Source organism: Macrotis lagotis, chromosome 1, assembly GCF_037893015.1.
Source record: "Macrotis lagotis isolate mMagLag1 chromosome 1, bilby.v1.9.chrom.fasta, whole genome shotgun sequence".
Lineage (NCBI taxonomy): Eukaryota > Metazoa > Chordata > Mammalia > Peramelemorphia > Peramelidae > Macrotis > Macrotis lagotis.
The window spans coordinates 283,564,201-283,586,709 of record NC_133658.1 but is presented as its reverse complement, the minus strand read 5'-3'; the positions used below and the strand labels follow the sequence as shown (position 1 = coordinate 283,586,709).

The 22,509-nt window shown below is 40.4% G+C and overlaps 1 protein-coding gene across 2 annotated transcripts in view; it reads left to right on the top strand.

Annotated features, from left to right (window-relative positions):
• The first annotated feature begins 1,099 nt into the window (after positions 1–1,099).
• The window catches only part of OLFM1 (olfactomedin 1), a 62,202-nt gene continuing 40,792 nt past the window's right edge, over positions 1,100–22,509 (top strand). Inside the window, exons 1-2 of one of the 2 annotated variants that reach the window (XM_074210734.1) lie at positions 1,100–1,532; positions 21,284–21,433. In XM_074210734.1, the coding sequence (XP_074066835.1) occupies positions 1,437–1,532; positions 21,284–21,433 (246 nt within the window). In that variant the 5' untranslated portion in view covers positions 1,100–1,436. Of the gene's footprint in view, positions 1,533–18,417; positions 18,712–21,283; positions 21,434–22,509 lie in introns of those variants that run through there. The other variant, XM_074210733.1, reaches the window with a different exon arrangement.

Sequence of the window (22,509 nt, the reverse complement as noted above, 5' to 3'; positions counted from 1 at the left end):
CTGTCATTTTCCTCCTCGACTCATTTTACAAATGAGGAACTGAGGCAAATTGGGTTAGATGATTTGCCCTGGATCACATAACTATTAAGTGTCTGAGGTCAGTGAGTCTCTCATGTCCCAACTACCTGTCCATAATAGGACCTACCTTGTAGATTGTTGTGAAGATTAAATGAAATGATATTTGTAAAAAATAAAAAAGAACCTGATATGTATTAGGTACCATGTCAATGTTAGGTATTGCATGTACACAAAGTGCTTTGTAAACCTTAAAATACTAAATAAATGTCCATCATTTTTTACTATTATCCATCAGATTTTTAGTGAGGTCCTACTAGTATTTTGTGGTCAAAAGATTATTTATTGAACTGGGTTACGGAATTCTGAGTTCTAGTCTCAATACCACAACTAATGTCTTGGTGATCTTGTTTTCCTATCTAGGTCTCAGATTCCCAAATATAAGAAGAGACTAGTGACGGTCAGATGACAAATTACTTTATATGCATGATCTCATTTGATCCCTTTAGAATTAGTTGGTAGGACCGGATGGTTTCCTTGCAATTACTGACATTCTAAGTGATTTGATCTACTATGTCCCAGTCATGTCTAAGAGTATCAACTGTAAGCAGCCTGGGGAAACTTAATTCAATAGGTATGCTATTAACTTCAGAGCCCCGACACAAAGATGGTTAAATTTTCCTGCCTCCAGGGTGCCTCTCCCTTGCCCCTAAACTTCTTGATTCCCAGGACTCCCAGCTAGGTCTGGTCCCTTCTCTCCCTCAGCGTTTCTGGGTTTCCCCCCCCCCAATATACTCTCTCCCTCTGGCAGGAGCAGCAGCGGCGGCAGTGGCAGCGAAGACAGTAATGGTGCTCATTTCTCTTCCTCTATGTCTTGCCCTGCTCGGTGGCCTAGATGAGTTGAGTTAAATTTCCCCCGCCTTTCTGATGTCACATCCTGTTTCAACCTCCATCCCTTCCAGCTGCTACCTCCCGGGTCTGTATGTGTATGTGTATGTGTATGTGTGTGAGTGTGTGCGCGCGCGTGTGCGCGCGCGCTTTGTGTGTGCCCTCCCTGCGCCACCCCGCCCCCTCCCCCCTTTTCCAAGCAAACTTTTGGCATAGGAGACAGAGCCCATCATTTCGTGCTCCGGTGCATCCCTCTTCGCAAATGCTTCGCGATCAGGGGAGCCATTAGAAGAGAGAAGGAGGTGGGGGGGAAACCAGCCAGCCCTAGCCCAGGAGACTGGCGAGGGGAGAAACTGGGGATATAATAAATATGCAAAGTGGAGGCTTTGCAACACAGATTCTGAGCTCTGCCTTCTCCGGGTGCTGAAAGGCACAATACAGGGGCTGAGGGAGCCAGAGAGGGAAAATCATAGAAAAGCCAGCAACGCCGAGAAGAGCGACTTCACGCAGCCGCCCAAGGACCGGGGATCCGCATGCCCGGAGGTTGGAGCTGGGAGCGAGAGATGCGACCGGCAAGCAAGCTTCTGAGTCTCTTCTTCCTCATCCTGATGGGCACTGAACTCACTCAAGTAGGTCTCTCCAACGCCATTTTCCTGCTAGAGCCGCCCGGCCTCTCGGGAAGCCGGAGAAAGTCGGGGAGCAGGTGCCTGCTGGCCACCGCTCCCCTGCGCCCCTGTCCCCGTCCCCGTCCCCTCCCCCTCCTCCTCCCCTGGATTCTGAGTCCGCTTTAGAGGTCAGCAGCGTACCGCTTCCTCCGCGAGCCCGGATCAAGGAGCGAAGAGAGGGCGGGGGCTGGGACTCGGGCTTTTGAAGACCGAGGGCAGGTTGCCCAGGGCTCATGCCCTGCCCAGGTGGGCTAATCGTCTTCTCCGTTATCCGCTGGGGAGAGAGAGGAGGGGGTGTTCAAGGCACCCACCTCCCCAATTAAAAGTTCTCGTGCCAGGCATAGCGAGGAAGAGGGCAGGGCTTTCACCAACCCTAGTCTTGGCATTTCCGGAGAAACTGAGAACTAACCCTCATCTCCAACACAAATACACACAGACCGCAACCACCATCCCCATCTGCCAACACACTCATATCCCCTATCACCCTCTTTTGGCTTTGTATTCAATTCTCCTTTTAGTGTATGAATGACTGTAGGGACAAAGACTGAATAAATTGTCTCTGCTTATTAAGACACAAGACTAGAAAAAACTGCGGGTAATGAAGAGAAGGTCTGTTATTAGTACAATGTTCAGGGTTTTGTGTGGATTGGGCACAAATGCAATATTAAATGTATATATGCTGTGTAATTATCAACGTGTATCAGTATCATTCCAAGCCAACCATTATAATCACTTGGGAGATTTCTAAATGTGTATATATCAAGTAAATGTACTGTATGCATCACTTATATGGTTTTATGTCTCCAGTAGGTTCATGTAATAAAGGGAGTAATGTGTGTGTGTGTGTGTGTGTGATTGTGTGTGGGTGTATGTGTGTGTGCATAGTATGAATATACATCTGGCACGTGTGTGTAAATAACAACCGAAGAACCTTTCATAGTTTTACTGATTTAGGGTGACATTTAAATGTCCTTTAATGACTCGTCTGTGCCATGCTGGGAGTCAATGATTTTATGACTTGGGCTGCCAACTAGCTCTATTTATTTATGGGTTCTGAGTTCAAAGCAAAATAATTTTACGGGGTTAGTATGAAAAGCACAAAAAGAGGGGGTCAATTTATTTCCACACTAAGATATTCTCTCTCTCTCTCTCTCTCTCTCTCTCTCTCTCTCTCTCTCTCTCTCTCTCTCTCTCTCTCTCCTTTTTTAGTTCCTCCCTCCCTCTCTAACACACCCAGGCTATAAGCAGGGTCAGATTTACAAAGAATTATACTGGAAGGAAATGAGAATGAGCTTTAATTAAGCATTTTTGGCTCCCTGCAGTCACTAAACAGAGTTGTGTTCTTTGTTGAGTTTCAGCATGTCCTGCTCCCAGGTGATGATTGACTGTGACATACTCTGAGGACCTAGTTGAGGGAAACTGGCAGGGCAGAATGTGCTGGACTCACTTGGGCCCTATCATAATGACTTTCTTATCACCATCATCCTTTTCCCTTAAGGACAACTTTTATAGCTTCTTTTCAGAGGTTCTCTTTCCTAAGAGAAACTTCAGGCTCAATCTTAATTAAGGACAATACCTCTGTGTTAGCAATCCTCACCTTCTTGAGCTCTTATTAAATTCATTTGAAACTCTCCATCCCCACCGCACCAAAGCCATCCTTCTTTCCCTCCCCCTGCTCCCGAAATGATTTTTATTGGAATTCGAATCTGAGGCTGTCAGCTTTTTGGGCCACTGATAGGCGCCAAAGAGTTCAGTACCATGGCCAGTTCCCTACTCGGTCAGTCCCAAAGAGTGGATTAATTTCCTTCTCCTCAGCAATTTCAAGTCTGGTACCAGGACAAGATTTGCATATGCAATTAAAGACCTTACTTTCCTCCTTTCTTCCTAGATTTTACCACGAAGATCCCTGGGATGCCAAAACCCACCCCACAAGAATCAAAATTTGAGTTTGGGATTCTGTTTTAGGGAGTGACATTTGGATAAAGGATAGACCCAAGAAGGAGAAATAGGAAAAACAGGATAGTTACAAGGGATTATATTTTGGATGAATATGAGGGGGGAAATTTATAAGAATTACATTTTAAAAAAATAAAATGGTCCTCATGTCTTTATAGTTTAATTATAGAATGGTAACTGCCACAATCTTGTCATCTCTTTATGCAGAAAGAAGTATTGATGAAGCAATTTCCTTTCCACTCCTAAATTCTCCAATTATCTCAGAAGCTTACTACCCAGAAATAGCTAGCTCCAGATATGACTACCTCCAAGTCAGTTCAGTCAGACCATAGACCCTTGACTGCCACCACTGAATCTCTCACCTGTGAAAGAGCTTGATTCTAGGTCATTTAGAAGACCTACTTTGTAGTATTCCCCTGGGAAAGTTTTCCTTTCTTTCCTCACATCCAATATGAGTATCCACTAGGGAAAGAAAAAACAAAGAAAATAAAAGAAAGAAAGGGAGAGACAGGGGAAGGAAGGAAGGAAGGAAGGAAGGAAGGAAGGAAGGAAGGAAGGAAGGAAGGAAGGAAGGAAGGAAGGAAGGAAGGAAGGAAGAGGGAGGGAGGAAGGGAAGGAAGAGAGTTGAGAGGGAGGAAGGGATGGATTGCTCAGATTAGGGAAGTGAAGACAAAGCACTACTGATGAGTGATGATTTGTCTTTTTGTTTTCTATTCTGTTGCACTGATTTATTCTTTCCTTTCTCTCTTCAAAGCAGATTTAAAATTGAGAGGCAGTTGAGCTGTGTGTGTAGTGGATAGAGAGCTGGTCTTGCAATCTGCAAGACCTTCATTAAAAGGTCTATTAAAGACTCCTCTGACACATGCTGGTAGCAAGGTCCTGGGTAGGTCACTTGTCTTCTCAATTCCCCTAGGCATATCTCAAAGATACCAAAGAGTTGCTGATCTGTATTAATGGAGGCAGTTTCCATATCTGAAGTTCTCATATTGATGAAATATCAAGTTCCAAAATTATGCTTGCTTTCAACTTGCAACTAACTCCCTGTCACATTAAAGATTTTAGCAATGTATAAGATCTGATTTTCATAAACTTCCAAAATTGTAAAGTACCTCAGAAACTAATTCAATCTGCACCTGAACAAGAATGACCTCTACAATATCTCTTCAAAATGACCATTCAGCCTTTGTTGAAGACCCTACAAAGAGGAAAAACTCACTTCTTTCCAAGTCAGCCTCTTTCATTTTAAAATACTTCTAATTGTTAGGAACCTTTCTCTTACATACCCAAAATCTACCTTCCTGTAATTTTTACCCACTTGAATGAATAAAGCAAAGCACTGCTAAACACTGAGGATATGAATAGAAAAATAATATAGTCCCTGCCTTCATATTCTAATGGGGGAAGCAACATATTTGGAGGGTTTTAGCTGAAGTCAGATGGATAAGTCCTGTAGTCCTTAAGGTGAGGAAGCAAAACAAATATCAATGCCTCTTCTTTAATATAATTTCCATGCATAAAATTATGTTTCTGATTTTGATTGATTTGACAATGCCAAGGACTTTGATGACAAAAGCTTTCTTTTCTGGTTCTTCCTTACCTATGACTACAGTATCTGTGGAAGCAATATCCAGGTGTATTTAAATAAGAATTGCTTCCTACTGGGATTGCTAAGTGTAGAGAGCTGAAAGCAATGCTATTCCTAAGGGTCTTGGGCTCAGGGTCCTAGGCTAACTCTATCAAGATCTGAGGGAGATGGTGATTGAGATAGTGATAATGCTTTGACTTCCCTAGTCATTTTGCCTCCTATATTTCCCTTAGTATGCCTTGTTGCTTTAATCAATCCAGTTTACTTGCCCATTGGGTGGTGGATTTTTTGGCAATCTCTCAGGATTGCTGATTTCTCCATGAGATGTTTCCCTTTTCTTCTTCTTCTGCCTTTTGGGGCCAAGCAATATAAGTTTAATCTATTTTCCACTTGATTTTACTTCAGATACTTGAAGGTAGAGGTCATTACTCCCACCCCTCTCTGAATGCCCTGCACACAGTTACTAGTTTCCTCTTCTTTAGGGTCTAAAGCTGCCTGGCCATCAGACAATCCTTTGTTAGCATACTAGTTTTGTCTTTAGTTGATAAATGCTGCTTAGAATATTCAGGAAGTCTCACTGGTCTTATTGTTACATTTGCACTGCCTATCTTTTTATTGGACAACAGAAGTTGCTCTGAACAAAATCCATTAGTAACTAAATATTACAGATCACCTACTATGTGAAAAGTCCTCTATAATCCTACAGCAACAAAAATATTGACTTTGGATTTTAAAAAAATCTGGGTTTGAATACTGCTCTGCTATTCATTAGTTGTATAACCTTGACAAATTGCCCTACATCTCATTTTCCTCACCTAGCATATTAGGGAATTGGAATAGATGGTCTCTAAGGTCCCTTTTATATATAGCCAATTTTAGTGGAGAAGATGGAAAGTAGGCTCAGGAAAAGGAAATTGAGATTCAAATGCTACCTCAAAAACCTACTCCCTAACAAACCATGAGAAAAATCACTTCCTTTATTAGTCTCACCTTTCTCACCTGTAAAATGGGAATACCATTTCCTCTACCCATCTCACACAATTAATGTAAGGAGAGGATTATAAAAATGTGAACCATTATTATCCCTTTTCCTTCCCTATGAAGAAGAACTAGGCAACAGTTTTCAGGAGAACAGGAATAGTACCTTATTCATTGTTGTGCTTCTTATAGGACTCAACATAGGACCATGGTGAATCTCTCCCCTTCCCAGTTTAATCTTTCAAGTAAAATAGTTTCCTGAACCAAAAAAAGTATGGAAAATCTTGTCCTAGTTTAAGAGACAGAAAAATGTATTTCCCTTCCTTCCTTGCAGAACTGAGGGACTATCACATACTGTCAGACTTGGTTGATTGATGGCATGCTTTTTTGCCCTTTTTGAAAACTTTTTGTTATCAATAGATAATCTATAGAAAAGGGGAGAGGGAAAAGGATAGATTTGGAAATGAAGGTGTTGCTAAAAAATTCCAAAATTTTTAATGTAATATAATGCATTTTTCTTAGCTTTGTACATAAGAGCCTTCACAATTTGACATCAAGCTATATTTTTGACCTTATGTTAAATTGCTACGCTCATTGCCCTCCAATCAAACTGACTAATATGCTGGTTTTTCTATCTCAGCATGCTATTCCATGCTTATACTCATTCACATATGCTATCTTTTCAGGTCTGAATGTACTCTATTCTTATCTTTGCCTTTAAGAATCTCCTCTTACTCTAAGGCTCAGCTCAGATTCCACTTCCTCCATGAAGTCTTCCATATTTCTCTGAAATAACAATGTTTTCTTCTTTCTCAAATTTTTCTAGAGTATTTCTTTGGATCTCTTCTTTTCCTCCTTCATACTTTATCTATTATAGGAATATACCATGCCTCTGTGTCCTACCCCAAGCAAGTAGAATGTAAATTCTTTGAATGTTGGAACTTCATTTTTATCTTTAAATCTTAACTACTTAGTATGGTTCTCTTACCCAAAAATGTCGTGCTCAGGAAGTATTTGTTGAATTGAACTAAGTTCAACTTAGTTCAAGTTGAATCAAATCAACCAGACTGGAGAATTTTCCATGAACAATGCAGACCATACTAGGAAAGCTGCTGTATGCTGCGGGTTCCCTGTAAATGTGATTTCTGAAAGAGGAAACTCCTAGTAAAATGAGATAAAAATGAATAAATGAACTAGACAACATATAGGTCAGATTGAGGTAGGAGATGCTCTCATGTAGCTTTTAATGGATATTATGGTCTCTTTTCACTTAAGTAAACTGTTAATTCTAAGAGTTTAAGGAAGTAGCAGTGGCTGGACAGAACTAAGTAGCTGTAGATAGCAAGGCTACAATGACAGTGGGGGCATTAAATTGTAAATCTGTAACATGAGGCAGCTGCTTCATCTCATAAAGCAATTTGTGTCTCATTCCACTAACTTCAGCCTTCACCAATAAAAAGAAAGGTAATTTTCTGCCTTGGGTTGTATTTATTGCTAAAGTTATCAGGCCTTGTAATCAGTATTAACATCACCGTGTAAAGTAATACAAAACTAATTACTAGCTAAACTGAATTAGATCCATGGCAAATGTAAGCTGCCTTGACAGTCAGAGAAGCCAATTTTCAGCCCTGAATGATGTTCACAACTTTGAAACCACTAAGCATGAGGTCATAACAACTGGCAGATTTATTCCCCAATATGACTGTGATTTGGATTGTAGTATGGGGAGATGGGGGTCTAGAAAAAGGGAAGAAAAAATAAAAAATTAAAATTTCCCTTTTCCTATTTGTTATTTAGTTTTTGAGGAACACAGCATGTGTTTTGAAATGCTGTGAAATGAGCAGAGGAGGTCAGATACAGCAAAGGAAGCAAACAACTTTAGCACACTTAGAAACCAGCCAAAATGAGGCAGCTGATACACACTGAATAAATCCGACCTTTTTAGAAATACCTTTGAGAGCTGTTTTCCCTGGGATATCTTGTAGAATATCCAAATTCTTTCCTTGTGATTGACCTTGAAACTTGGTAATAACCGAATAGCCTGTTGTGGTAGAGTGTGTAACACTACTACTTTCTAGCTGGGTGACCCTGAGACCTCAGTTTCCCAAATGACCAAATGATGTCACTTCAGAACTAAAAGAGACTTTTAAGAGCTAAGCCAACCTTTTGTCTCAATTCTAAAATTCCATGACCTTGAATCTGTTTATATCTGTAGACTTTTCACTGGATTGTCATCTTCTTAGAAGCCTGGGATTTCAGATAAAAACAGTTTCCCATGACCTCAGGGTAAGAAGCAATAATTTCTTTAATCAAATAGAGCTTTTATCTCTTTGTCTACAACTTTTTGAAATGCCCATATTTCCAATTATCTCATTTACTGCCCTTGGCATAGCATTCAAAACATAACAGTAAAAATAATAGTCCACTGTAAAGAAAATTATTTGGCAATGGAATTGTTCTTATTGTCATCCTTAGTGTTTTATAGATGAAAGACATATTTATTTAGTCTTGAGTAGTAATTTGATGAATCAGAAAGAGTACTGAATTGGGATTCAGGAGAACTGAGTTCTATTCCCTTACAGTAATAGGCTTATGACTTTAGGCAAGACACTTTTCTCCCTGAGCCTTCACTGAACCTCATCTCCAATTCTTGTTTTTAGTTTATTGAGGCTTTAATGAAAATATATAAAGATATACCTACATATATTTTAGATGGATAGATGTAGATGGATAACCTGGGATGTGTAAATAAATTATAAAGCCCTGTTCAAATGTAAGGGGTGGTCTAGGTGAGAATTTCTTAAAGAATCTAATGTTTGTTTGTTCTGAGAGCATATGGAAATATGATGTAAAAACTCATGACATACTCTTCTTATAGATCCTATTGTACCAATAGTTTCTCAGAGATAGTACTCTGCCAATATGCTAATCTAACAAAAAAAATTCACTTGCAATGTGTTCGAGAAGGCATTTAAGCTGTATATTCATGGTAGCCTTTTTGATCCTTATATAAAACTAGCAAGTAGACTGAGAGATTAGAGAGACCTAAGGAGAGATGAGAGAGAATAGGAGATTCATTGTTGTTTATAATTTAAATGAGCTCTCTGTTTAAAAATTCCAAGGAAAATTTGATCTTAGAGAACATCCTTCAGGTACATGTCCTGGTGTGACTAGTTATAAAAGTATGGTGACAGGGTAAAGGACTATGAATCTACTCCTTTTCCACTTTCATTAAAGAATAATCACTGGAAGAGGCTTTGGACTAGAAAATAGATTTTCAGAACTAGAAGAGTCCTTGGGACATAGAACTGCAAAGAATTTTTACAACATGGATTGTCAGTCAAAAGCATTGTCAGAGTTGGAACATGGAATATCAGATACAGAAGGAACTTTAGAACATGCAATGTCAGAATTGGAAGGGCCTTTGAAGATAATGTAGTGCAACTCACTTTACAGATGGGAAAATTATAGCAACAGGAAAGAAACAGGACACCTAGAAATCTCTTTTGGAAGCAATTCTGGTGCCTGTGTTATATTCCAGCATGTTTAGAGATTCTAGCATGACTCAGAGAATTCTCCTGGGCAAACGGTTTAGGTTAAATGATTCTGTTTCCAGGAATTTTGTATTCCTGGAACTGCCCTCTGAGTATTTGACTGTACTTACCTTCTGAAAAATCAGATCTGAGTTTTCACTGAGAGTTTTGGACATATCTAGCTAAGTATTTGAGGTAGAGGAGAATGATGAAATTATAGCCTGATGAAGCCTCAGTCAATCAATCAATCAATCAATCAATCAAGAAACAGTGATAAGCATTCTAATTGTTGAAGGTGTTGGGCGAGATCTGAAGTTTAGATAGGACTCTATCCTTCTCCCCACCACTAGAGTTTAGCCTCTTAAGGGAATGAAACACTAATACATAATTAGCATATAAAAATAATTCATGGTTAAATGTCTAGTATACAGATCATGAAGTAGGTATAAAGAATTCACTTCTAACTTAGAATCTTTAGGACATTTGAGGAGTCTTTCCTGCTCCCAGGCCAATTGTTATTTCCTTTCCCTGCTGAAATCTATATATGGGGCAGCTAGGTGGTATAGTGGATAGAGCACCAACCCTGGAATCAGGAGGACTTGCATTTAAATCCAGCCTCAGATATTTAATAATTACCTAGCTGTGTGACTTTGGGCAAGTCACTTAATCCCATTGTCTTACAAAACCAGAAATCATTATATATTTCTTATTTCCATTTTGTAATCCACAGTAGAATTGAAGGTCACGAAAGGAGAGGGCTGCTTTTTGGTTTGTCCTTTGCTTTTCCAGTAGCTAGGACAATGCTTTGCCTATAGTAAGATGTTTAAAAAATGTTTGTTACTTGAATCCTTAATAGGGCAGATAACAGAAGGCTTCATAAAGAAGGTGACATTTAAACTAGTCTCCAAACAGAGCCGGTTCTAAATAGGTTTTAAGAAGAGCAGATTGTTAAATTTTCAGTGTGAGTATTTATACCTCAGAAATTGACAATTACTACAAATCAGCACTAAATTTATTGTTCTGTTGATTTAAAACTTTACAAAATATTAATAATGTACATTAAACAAAGTAGATATGAATGTTACTTGTAGGGAAGAGTCTAGTTATTACATGTTCACTAGCACACACCCATATTGTTCTATTAAACAAGACTTGAACTCAATAGGAGGGCAATAGAAGACTATGGGAAATTAAATTTTCACTAAACTGGAGGCCTGGTGACTACAATCTAATAATAACAATAATAATTGACATTTAAAGAGGTTTGAAGTTTACAAAATACTTTAAAACAATTATTTTCTTTTGAACTTCAAAGACACCCTTGCCACTAAAGTAGAAGAATCAAACATATGGCCCACAACTCTTTTTAGTGGTAACCGAACCAAATTAAAATGTAAATGGGAAATATTAAGCAAAAAAAATAAAAATATAATAGAAGATAAGTAACATTAATATGTGGTTTTCTATGTCACTATCCTACCCACAGGAATCCTTATGTAGAGTTTAGTGACCCCTGTTTTTGAGTTTTATACCCTTGCTCTAAAGGATAGGTAGGCCTTCAAAAGGTGACTAGGGAAGAGTATTGCTAGTTTTCAGACCTAGAGTCTGTATAAATTAAGATAGGAAGGTAGGATGCTGCAGTTCTTATTAAAGCAGCAGAATACCTAGTAAAAAAGGCTGCTGTGGAAGCTTGTTTTTAAAATAGAAACTCCCAGAACCTGTAGGTTACAAAGTTCTTTAAATGTTATTAAAATGTGTGTACTAAAAAAAAAATGTATGTACTGCTATCTATGTACTCACTCAGGGAGCCTCAAAGGTCCTAGCAAAACTTGTATTTTTGTATTATTGCATGTTTATAATATTGTACAATTTGTACTTTGTTCTGGATGAATTAATTATTTAATTAAAAACACGCACATGCCACCACCTTAGTGTTGATTTACACCTGCTTTTTTTCATTAATTCTAGTGTTTCCGCATACCTCTGTCTTTCCTTCCTCACTAGCAAGTAACAAAAGGTGATCTGAGCAGAGCCCCACTAAAAATTAGCATAATCTAGCTCCTAAAAGAAGAAAGAAAATTAAAACATCATCTTATTAATGCAGCTGAAGATAAAATTAGTGTCCAAATAATGTCCGGGGTGGTGTCCTTGGTTTCGGTACTATTCAAACCCTATCCATAATATTATACTTTATTGTTACAGGTGTCATATTTAGGAAAGTCATTGACAAACTGACACCTATCCAAAGAGATGGAGACCCAGGCTGAAAACTATGAATCAGAAGGATAAATTGAAGGAATTGTGGATTTTTAGTCTAAAAAAGAAAACACTAAGCAGAGATGTGACATAATTGCTCTATTATCTGGAGGACATCATAGGGATGAGGAAGATATTTAGTCCATGTGACTTCAGAGAAAACTTAACAAAGAGACAGATTTCAGATTAACACAAGAAAGATCTTTTATAATAATCAAAGCTGTCTAATAGTAGAATGTTTTATGGACCAGGAGTTAGAACCTGCCATTTCCAGTCTTTGTTCTATAACTTTATGGGCATGTTATCTTTCACCTTAAGAATACAGAAACTAATAATTATGTTCTGAATGCTTTCACCCTAGGGTTCCCAAATTAAAATTATGCTAGGGCACAACTTGGCACAGAGGAAAGAGCCCATCAAACTACTGGTTCCTCTGTGAGATTTGATTTCTTCATCTGCAAAATAAGGGGAACCCTGGCCTATTTCCTTCATGGCATTGTTGTGGAGATTAAATGAATGTGTGAAAGCTTGTTAAAATCTGCAGATCTCTATAAAATGTGATATGTCACCATTTGTGTTACTTCTGACTCTGGTGATTCTTTAGTGTCAATATAGGGAAAAGAACTTAGAAAATGGGTCCTTAGATTGCAAGGAGTCAGGAGATTGCTTGTACAGAATTTCCAGTGTGTTCTATACCCATAGGTGAATAGCAGTTTTGTGTTTATTATGACTAGATGTTCAGTTTCATATTTCTTCCCATGCCTATGTGCAAACAGTCAGTAACTGAGGTTGTGAGAATTGAATCTAAGCAACAAGCCCATGGCCACAAGGAAAAAATGTGATTTGAATACTAGATCGTCCTGATTCTAAGGTTAGCCTTCTATGATGCCATGATGTCCTTTTCCACTTGGGGAGTAAGTTACGGGATTGCTAACAGTTTGTTTTCTGTCTTCTTCATAGACAGTAGGATAAGAATATTTTGTGATAAATTGAAAAATCTGAGTCTTTTTTTCATTTTGTTTATGCCATAATATTTTGTTTTAAAGAACTACTGAACCTCAGGGAATAAAATGGTTTAAAATGACTTGTAAATAAATCTTACAGAATGTTCTTAGAGCTAGAAAGGATTTTCCCCTTTTTGCAGATGAGATTGCTAAAGCCTAGAAAGGGGTCTGGTGTGTTCTTCCCATTATATTATCCTTTTTCTAATAGAATAAAAGTCTAAATTCTGAGTTCCCAAAACCAAAATATTCACAAAACCACCCCATCCCATTACCTTATATTAGTTGAAAAAATAATTTGATGGCCAGAGGAGAGGTAGCTTTCAATTTTCTTTGACTACCCCACAATGCTGAAACTACTTGAACAATATTTATAACTATTAATAAATCAAAGTACTAAAGAATAAATGGTTCCATGCTAGACAAAGCAGGAAGAAGTAAATCTATTCCCAGGAAAAATCTTCCCCACCCCCCACCATCTTTCATTTCCTGACACTGCCCAACCTGGATCTTTATGCTCTCCCTCAAATCTGTTCATGGTCTTTTTGTATGGTTTGGGGGAGTGGTTGTTATTATTAATGATAGAATTGACTTTCAGACTTTAGTTTTTAGATCTGTGATGTTTTAGTCAAGATTATGATGTCTTAGATTTGTAAAATCAGATAGATGTTGAGTGAGGAAAACTTGAGATTTCTATTTAAATTTCCTTTTGAGTGTTCTGGGTATTGGTGAACACTACAGAACCCATAATCTAGCTCCCTTCATTTTTGCAAAGAGCCTCATATGCTTTAAAAGTACTTTATATCCTTCCAAATCGCATTGAATTTGCTGCTGCCTTCTCTACTGACATTTCTAATTGTATTAGAGGGCATTAGTCTGCCTTACCTTGAGGTGTTATGAATGATTATCTTTTTGATTCTTTTTCGTTGTAATAATGAGACTATTAGCCTAGGCCTGGAGGTAATGAGCCTTCTCTATGCTGGATTGATTCCCTTTAAAAGCAAAGGTTTCAAGGCTCTCTATGGTAACTTGACATTCTGTCTGTTTTGCAAACTGAGCCACTGGTGGTTTTCTGATCCAAATTTCATAGGATGTATATTATTTATATATATATATATATATATATATATATGCATGCATACACATGCATATATGTATGTATTTGTATGGACAGGGAGAAAGAGAGATAGAGAGACACAGAGAGAGCTTTTTTAAAAAGTCAAAATAATAGCAGTGTGGAAGAACTCAGTGAGAAGCAAGGATGATGATGAGCAGGTCTCAATGACCTTTTTGTACAGTTTTTTTTCCACTGCTAAAAAAAAGAACAGTTAGTTTAGCAATCACCTCAATAACTGTGGTTATAACTGTGGCTTGTGTGAAACCTCTCTCTTGCTTTACTTGTTGGAATATTCTTTTGTTGAATGCTTCCCAAAATGTGTGCTCAATGCTTCTCATTGAGTTCTTCCACACTGCTATTATTTTGACTTTTTAAAAAAGCTCTCTCTTCGTCTCTCTGTCTGTCTCTCTCCCTCCCTGTACATACAAATATATATATGCATATACATATATAAATAATATATACATCCTATGAAATTTGCATCAGAAAACCACCAGTGGCTCAGTTTACAAAACAAACAGAATGTCAAGATACCATAGAGAGCCTTGAAACCTTTGCTTTTAAAGGGAATCAATCCAACACTGAAAAGCATATCTAAGTAAGTTGGCTCATCTTGTAAATTCATGTGATACATGAGCTATGAAAAATCACAAACCCTCCTATCAATCAAAAATTTATTAAGAGTCAGGTGTAAGGACAGACAGTGTGATTACAAAGTCCAAAATGATATAATCTCAGCCATCAAAGACCTTATATCTCAAAGTTAGGAAGAGTTTTGTTTGCTTTATTTTCTTTCAAAAAAAGGAAATGAAAGAGCTCAATGATTACCTGGGGGATAAATCTCAAAGGATTTCACCCCTGGGAGTTTGAAAATTTATTTATTTTTTTATTCAGTAATGCATTCTGAACATTTCATGAAGTTTATTCCTCAACCTTTCACCCAAACAAGGGAAAGCAATTTGGAAACCTTTGAATAGTTTTGGACTAATAAGACTTAAAAGTAATCTTCTTAACCCCCCCCCAACTTTCCTCCCACTTTGACTTCTCAATTTTCTACATAGCTCAGTATAGGAACTGGTACATAAATACATGAACTATCTATGATTCTGTCAGTCCTGGAAACTCTTACTACTACACTAATGCAGATGTAAACTCCTCTATTACTTAATCAGCAAGTGCTATAGTGTTGCCAAAAGCATAAAGTGGTTAAATGACTTACTCTATAAGTATCAGAGATAATATTAAAACCCTTATCTTCATGACTAAGCCTAGCACTACGTGTGACTTTGGGCAAATTTAACTTCCCTGGGCTTCAGTTCTTTTATCTATAAAATGAAAGTCTTGCATTAAATGATCTCTGATGTTTCTTTCAGATTTAAACCTATTAAGCAATCATAAATTCTACAAGTTAATTAGAACATAATGTTTCTTTGTCTACTCATATATATACTCATACCTTGGGTTTCCAGGTGCAAAGTAGGTGCTCAATTAATGTTTGTTTTGCTTTATTGGATTGATGCCAGTTGAGAAACACCCAAATTGATTCAAATTAGGAATTAGAATTAAGATACTATTGTTCTGTAATCAAGAAAGTGTAATGCTGGTGAAATTTGAAAATGATCAGTGATGATTGCCACGAGTCTTTGAAGCTAGAGAGCAAATGTGATTATCCAGGCTGAGATCCCTTTTTAAAAATTTCTTTAAATGAAAGAAATTGAGAGAGTATCTCAGATTTAGTGAGCTACCTGCTTTAAAAAAAAAAAATCCCAGAAAGAATTTCTTCAGCTGCTGAGATGTTTGCTAACAATAAAGACTGTAATACCAATTTACACTGGAAGATGGCACCATTCCCCAACAAGTGAAGTTCGCTCAACCTTGAACATACTGTGCTTGCCAGGATCACATTCATAATTAAACAAGAAATTGCTTAGTTTTGTTTATCTGAGTGGATAGTCTCCAGCCCCCTACCCACATGCACATGCAGAGCATTGTGCCAATGTAATTTTAAAAATTTCATTAAAATCCCATTTGTGTCAGAGTTCTGTCATCCAATTGTACTTGGCTTATTTGGCTGTAAATTTGGAAAGGGTAATAGAGACACCAAGGAGGATTATTCCTTTGCCTTGAATTCTTAAGAGCAGATGGAGCAACATGTTCCTAAGGGTCCACTGATTACACCAGAGCCAGACCACGGAATTTCTATATGGAGAGAGCATTAGCTACATTCAGCCACAGAATTAAACTTTAATCTCCCTTTCAGGCTTAGAGTATTTTTAATGGTAACCTGAGTATAAAAGAAAGAGTAAACTAGGGAGGGGTATAAGAATGTCTTTTCTACTAACATGATTGGAAAACCTTGATCTAAGGGTTTAGGGAGACCAACTTTCAGCTCAGATTAGCGGTCATTTACAAATTTTAGAATGCTATTAACATGGGGATTTCTGAAGGTGTCAGTGAAGCTTATTCTGATGAAATTCCTGGCCCATAGTAAATTCCCTACAGATTGCCAGAGAAGAGAAAGAAATACCCAGGGACCTCTCTCTGTTTCTTTCTTCCCTCACCCCACCCCCATCTTTCTATTTCAGAGATCAAGAATAAGAAAGCAGTTTTTGCAGTTCCAGTGGCCCCAAAGCCTTCATAACACACCTTATAAGGTGACTCCTTTAAAAAAACACACACCCACAACCATGTATATAGGAAGATAACCAGGCAGGACCTGGTTTTCTTGAAATATTTGAGGTCTTTTTCTTTCTCAAGTTTCTTTCCCTTTTAGAATGACACTACTGGTCTGGAGTTTTCCAACAATCCAAATGGCCAAACTACAGGAGAGAGGGAACTGAAAGAGCAGGCACTGAATCCCAGAGTGTTGCAGTTGGAAGGGATCTGGAGACAATAGATTCTAACACCCCCCCCCCATTTTACAGATGTAGAAACTGAAACCCAGCAAGTAGAAGTGACTTGCTTAATTCAAATGACAAATTAGTGGCAGAGCCAGGGCTGAAATCCAGATCTAGGGGATCATTCTTTTACAAACTTTTTTTTTTGCATTTAGTTTGACTCAGTTTGAGAGTGGTGCCATTTGTGAGCTGGGATGGGAAAGAGAGAGGGGTAAATCCAAATCAAACTCTTGGATATATTTTGCAAGATTGATGGCAGGGTGTGATTCTATGACATGGATTTCAAAACAGTTTTCTTGGCTTTGGCTAACAAAGACCTTCTGAGGTGAGAGATGCCACAACCTTCTCCCAGACCCCATCTGATACAGAATATGCTATGATTGCAGAAGATAAGGGATAGACTGCAGATTGAGAGGAGGCTAAACCTAGCTAAGATATCCGGAGAGCTTCCCCCATCTCAGAGCATCCCCTACCCTTGCTAAATCTCTAAACACCCCTAACAGCCAGAAATGAAACTGGCCCTGTCCTAAACCTTTGAGGTTAAAAAAAACTTTTGAAAAAAAGAACTGGATACATGTTTTTTTGGGGGGGGTGGAGCTCCTATTTAAGGAGCAGTTGGTGATCAGATTATGTTAGCTGGGAATGACCACAGTCTGCCACCCATTCTAAAAGCTAGCATTGAGGAAGGGAGCCAAGAGGGACGGAGAATAAAGGAAAGAAAATGGAGAGGGAGGGAAGAACACAGGGAAGTAGAGACCAAAGTGGCGGGAGGTGAAGAGCGAGAAGACAGTGAAAGAAAGATTTTTGAAGTCTGCCAGAATAGTGATACTGGCCCAGATAAATCTAGCTTGTAATTCCAACCACTTTTAGCGACAGAAGCTTGTAGGTCTCTGTTTCAACCGCCAGAGGGAAGCGGGAGCAATAAGGAGAGGGAGAAAGGAGAGGAAAAATCCACCCATTTTGACATCAGATTGCGTTTTTCTACACCAATCCCCAGGTCCCCGCCTCTCTTTCCCTTCCATCCTCCCTCCACCCCTTCCCCTCCCTATCCAGCCCGCCCCTTAATCAGATTCGGGCATGCCAATTCCGAGCGCCTGGGAGTCGTCTGGGTGGCTGAGAGTGGGATCTTGAAAAAAAGGGGGGGAAATATCTCCAAACCCCCTCCCCTCTCCGGATCCCTCCAACCCCGGTCCTTTCCTCTGTGCTCACTACAGGCCAGGGCTCCCGTGGCCCGCTCTGGAGCCGCACCCTCCCTCCCTCGTCTTCCTCTCTCCCTCCCTCCCTGTTCACCGGCCCTCGTCCGTCCCTGCCTTTTCCCGGTCGGGCTCCGCAGCCTGAGCGCCTTTCCCACCCCTCACACCCCCACGCTGGCCAGAACCCGGAGGTCTCGCTCCACTTCTCTCCTTCCCGGGGTGCGGTGCCCGCCCAGAGAACCTCTTAGCTAGGGGTGGGGGGGTGGGGGGCAAAAGAGGGAGGGAAGGTAGGAGAGTGAGCCAGAGGGGCAGAATCGGAGAGCAAAGGCGGCGCATCCTCCGAGCTGGGCACGATGTCCGAGGGGCGAGGGGCGTCGCTGGAGCCGAGGCAGGGAGAGGAGGCGCCGGAGCGCAGCGCGCTGCTCCAAGCCACTTCTTCAGTATGAAGGCTGGTTGGAGGAGGCGACTCGAGCCGCGATGTCGGTGCCGCTGCTCAAGATTGGGGTTGTGCTGAGCACCATGGCCATGATCACCAACTGGATGTCTCAGACACTGCCCTCGCTGGTGGGACTCAACACCACCAAGTTGACCGCGGCCAGTGGGGGGACGCTGGATAGGAGCACCGGTGTAAGTGCCCCCACCCACCCCCGACGCCCCAGGGACTTACTCTGCCGGCTAAAGAAGCAAAAGCGGGCATGCTGCATGAGTTCCCCCTTCCCTCAGACTGGATCCCTCGGCGGTGGGATGGGTGTGAAAATCCAGAGGAGAGTTGAGGGCAGAGGTAGAAGCGGAGCAATGTTGAGGAAAGGTTTTAGGGGATCCAGGCACTTTGGGGGTGTGGTGACATACCGAGGAGCGCTGCACCTTCACTTTCGGAGGGATTCGGTTATTTCATTTCTCTTTTTCCTGGGTGCTTCAAATGGGTTGGCGCCTTTTTCTTTGGGCAAAGCTTAAACCTAAGCTTCTCAGTTGGGACTGGGGGAGGGGGGGCGGTGCAGATTGAAATCTCATCGCCTTTGAGTTCTTATTAAAATAGATATTTTTGTTCGTCTGGCTGTAGCCTTGCCTTGCATAGAGGTCGGGGCCTGGGCCTCTGAAACTGGAAGGACAAGATAAGGGCAGGGGCTAGGGGCGGAATGGGCTTCAGGGGAGCTGGGGCAGGGGTTAACAGAGGCCAGGGGATGGACACCCGTGGTCTGACTGCTCTTTGCCTCAGCTCTGCATTCAAGTCTAAATGACGCTTTCTCCTTCTCAGCTCCAGATTGGGGGGTGGGGGGCTTTTTTTATTTCCTGTTGCATAACAAGTTGGAAAACGGCTGTGTTGGGGTCTTTCTAGGGGGCGGGGTGGAGCACAAGGTCTGGCGGACCAGAGGACTCCTCAGAGTCGGGGTGGGGGTGGGGGTAAAAAGAAGCAGGAAAATAAACATCTCCTCCACCCCACCCCCCCCACACACACACCCCTTCGGCCCACCACTGCTTCTGAGAGCAGATGGCAAAGATGGAAATCCTGGGTTCTTTAATTAAAAGCAGGGTGCAGCTGTCCCTCGGGGGGGGGGCAGTTCCTCAAATTCCAGGTATGGTGGCCATAGTAGAAAGAACCAATTCCTTTTCTTTTGACGATCTAAAATCTTATGAATATTAAATCATAACATGAAGGTTTATTTTCCAGAGCTGAAAAGAATATTTGCACGTAGAAAATGTCATCTCTGGAAGGGACCTTTAGAGGTCTTTCAGGGCAATTGTGGAGAGGAATAAAAAAGGATAATAGTGAAGTAAAACTGGAGACAGATTTTTTCTAAAACGTCTTGAACTACTGGAAAATGGGTCTGCCTGAGGTAGTCCCTCTCTTCACTTACTCTTTATAAGAAAAAAGACCCCATTTATTTGAAAGGAGAAGCTGAAGGGCACCCTTCTCCATTACTTAGCATTTCGATGTTGAAGAGTTAATAGCCTTGGCTTGGAGCTTAGCGCCTTTCTTTCTCGAAGAAAGATGCTACATTTAAGTATCTTACTTGTTTCAAGAAGAATTACACTGTTTCTTTTAATGACCACCTTATCACTGGAGGTTTTATAACTATTTGACTTTAAGAATGACTAAAACTACTTACATTGAACGAGCAGGTTTCAGAAAGGAGAACTACAAATTACTCCCCAGTTGACCTGAGACTAGAGGAAATCCAGGCATATGCAAGCCCCGGTAACAGCCGGGCAAGCTGTAATCACTTGGCCTGAAAGCTGCAAGGTGTGATCAGAGAACTGTTAGAGGGTGTAGCTTACACAGCTATTTCCCCTCCCTCACAGGAAAAACTGCCCCAGTCTGAAAGGTTGTCTCTGTTATTAGTTCTGTGGGCTTTCAGATTGCCAGCTTACAATCAGTGTGGCATGGTTTGGGATAACATTGGGAAAATCTCTGTCCAACTTGTAAAAAACCCACAAAACAATTTGCAGGTTAGAGGGGGGGTAAAACAGAGAGAGAAAGGGAAGGGGGTGGGGAGTCAAATGCTAAAGTGTTTTCTCCAAAGCAGTAATTACCTTGCTTCTGGACCTTGGAAGAGCACTAAGGCTCTCATTGATTACAGCTCAACTAATGGGATGCTGGGTACTCTGCTATTACTGCAATTGCTCTCCATCCATTTAAGTGTCAAGGAGAAATAGAGCCAGTGTCCCTAATAGCCAGGTATCCCCTGCTAGCAGTTGCAAGGGGAGGGGACACAAATTTTGATTTCTGGATGCTGTGACTACAGAGTGTCAATCACACAATATATTTTCTTTGCTCCCCATCTCCGTGCTGTGATTCTCTCCTTCCCCTACCACATATTACATACACACACACACACACACACACACATACACACACAGAACATTCTATCCCACTTGACATGACAGATCATGGAGAAAATTCTACATTTTCCAAAAGCCTCTCAACTTAACTTGCATTTTTTTTTGAAAATGAAATTTTGCTTTACTGTGTTTCCTGGGACCCAGTATAGATTTGCATTCTCATCTCTTTGTTTATGTTGAAAGAGTCTGGGGTAAAAGTAATGAAAAGGATGGGATGGGGTCTTTTTATTTGTATTTAGGCTGAATGAATACATTTTCATTGTAGTTCACTAGTCATTGGTTGGCTACCTTAGATTTTTCTCTTTGTTTTTTTTTCTCTCTCTCCCCCTTCTCCATGTCCTGACCTACTGGTGTCCAGGTGTTGCCTACCAACCCAGAGGAAAGCTGGCAAGTGTACAGCTCAGCGCAGGACAGTGAGGGGAGGTGTATATGTACTGTGGTGGCCCCCCAGCAGACTATGTGCTCCCGTGATGCCAGGACAAAACAGCTGAGGCAGCTATTAGAAAAGGTAAGCTCTGGATGGATGGGGGAATGCAGGGCTGTGTGCATTTATGTTGGAGTGCAAGAATCAGGAAGGGATTAGTTCTGGATCCTAAGCCTCTGTGCCATACTCCTTTTCACTCTCATAGCTGTCTGTTGATTGATCGAATGAATGAATGGATGAACAAATGACAGGTTGTTATGTGATGTGATGAGTTTTCATCAGACTTGTTTTTGTCCGTTTCAAGCAGGTAACCTTGAGATAGACAGATGGGCAGTTTCATCAAGACTATTCCCCTTGGTTTTCTTTATATTTGGTCATTATCAAGATGACCAAGTAAAATATCCTAGCCCAACAGGGTGGTGTAGCAGGATCTGGTGGTTTTTCTCTTTCACACTGACATTCATTTGATTAGTTTTTCATAATCTACTATCTAAGGAGATCAAAAGAGTCTCATTAAAATACATAACTGTGAAATCAAGTGTAGGCACAGGAAACCATTTCATTGAAGAAATTCTGTTTTCTCTGAATGTGCTGACTTTCTGATTTAACCTAATTGGGATTTTTAAGAGTATGTAATTTCCCTTGCTGTCGAAAGGCTGGGCCTGGGTGACGGACTAGGCTGGATGTTTACCACTGATTATGCCTTCCTGGTAAAGCAGTGTATTAAGTCATCCCAGTAAAATTCTGGGGCTTAGGAATCTCTTAGACTGTGGGTATTAATATTTCACTCTGAAGGACTGAAATTGGACTTATCATTAGTAGACTAAGGAACAGCCACATGACCTTTCACAGTGACACTAAAGTAGTCATTCAAAGACACTCAGTCTTTTAACCTGTGTGATGATTTGACCTCACCACCACCACCACCACCACCATCACCACACCATCGTCCCAAGGAAAGAGAAATATTTGGTATATTGGATATAATACCAGCCAGGATGGTATCCTTCCTGCTTGAGTTCAGTATTTCTCTTCATCCTCTCAATGTGATGTCAAGGCACAAGTGAAGCATTCAGCCTAAATGAGCCAATACATTTCAGGAAGGACTTAGGGCTTTTACTTGGAGAATAGATCCACATTTTTCAAAGTGGGCCTGTTTT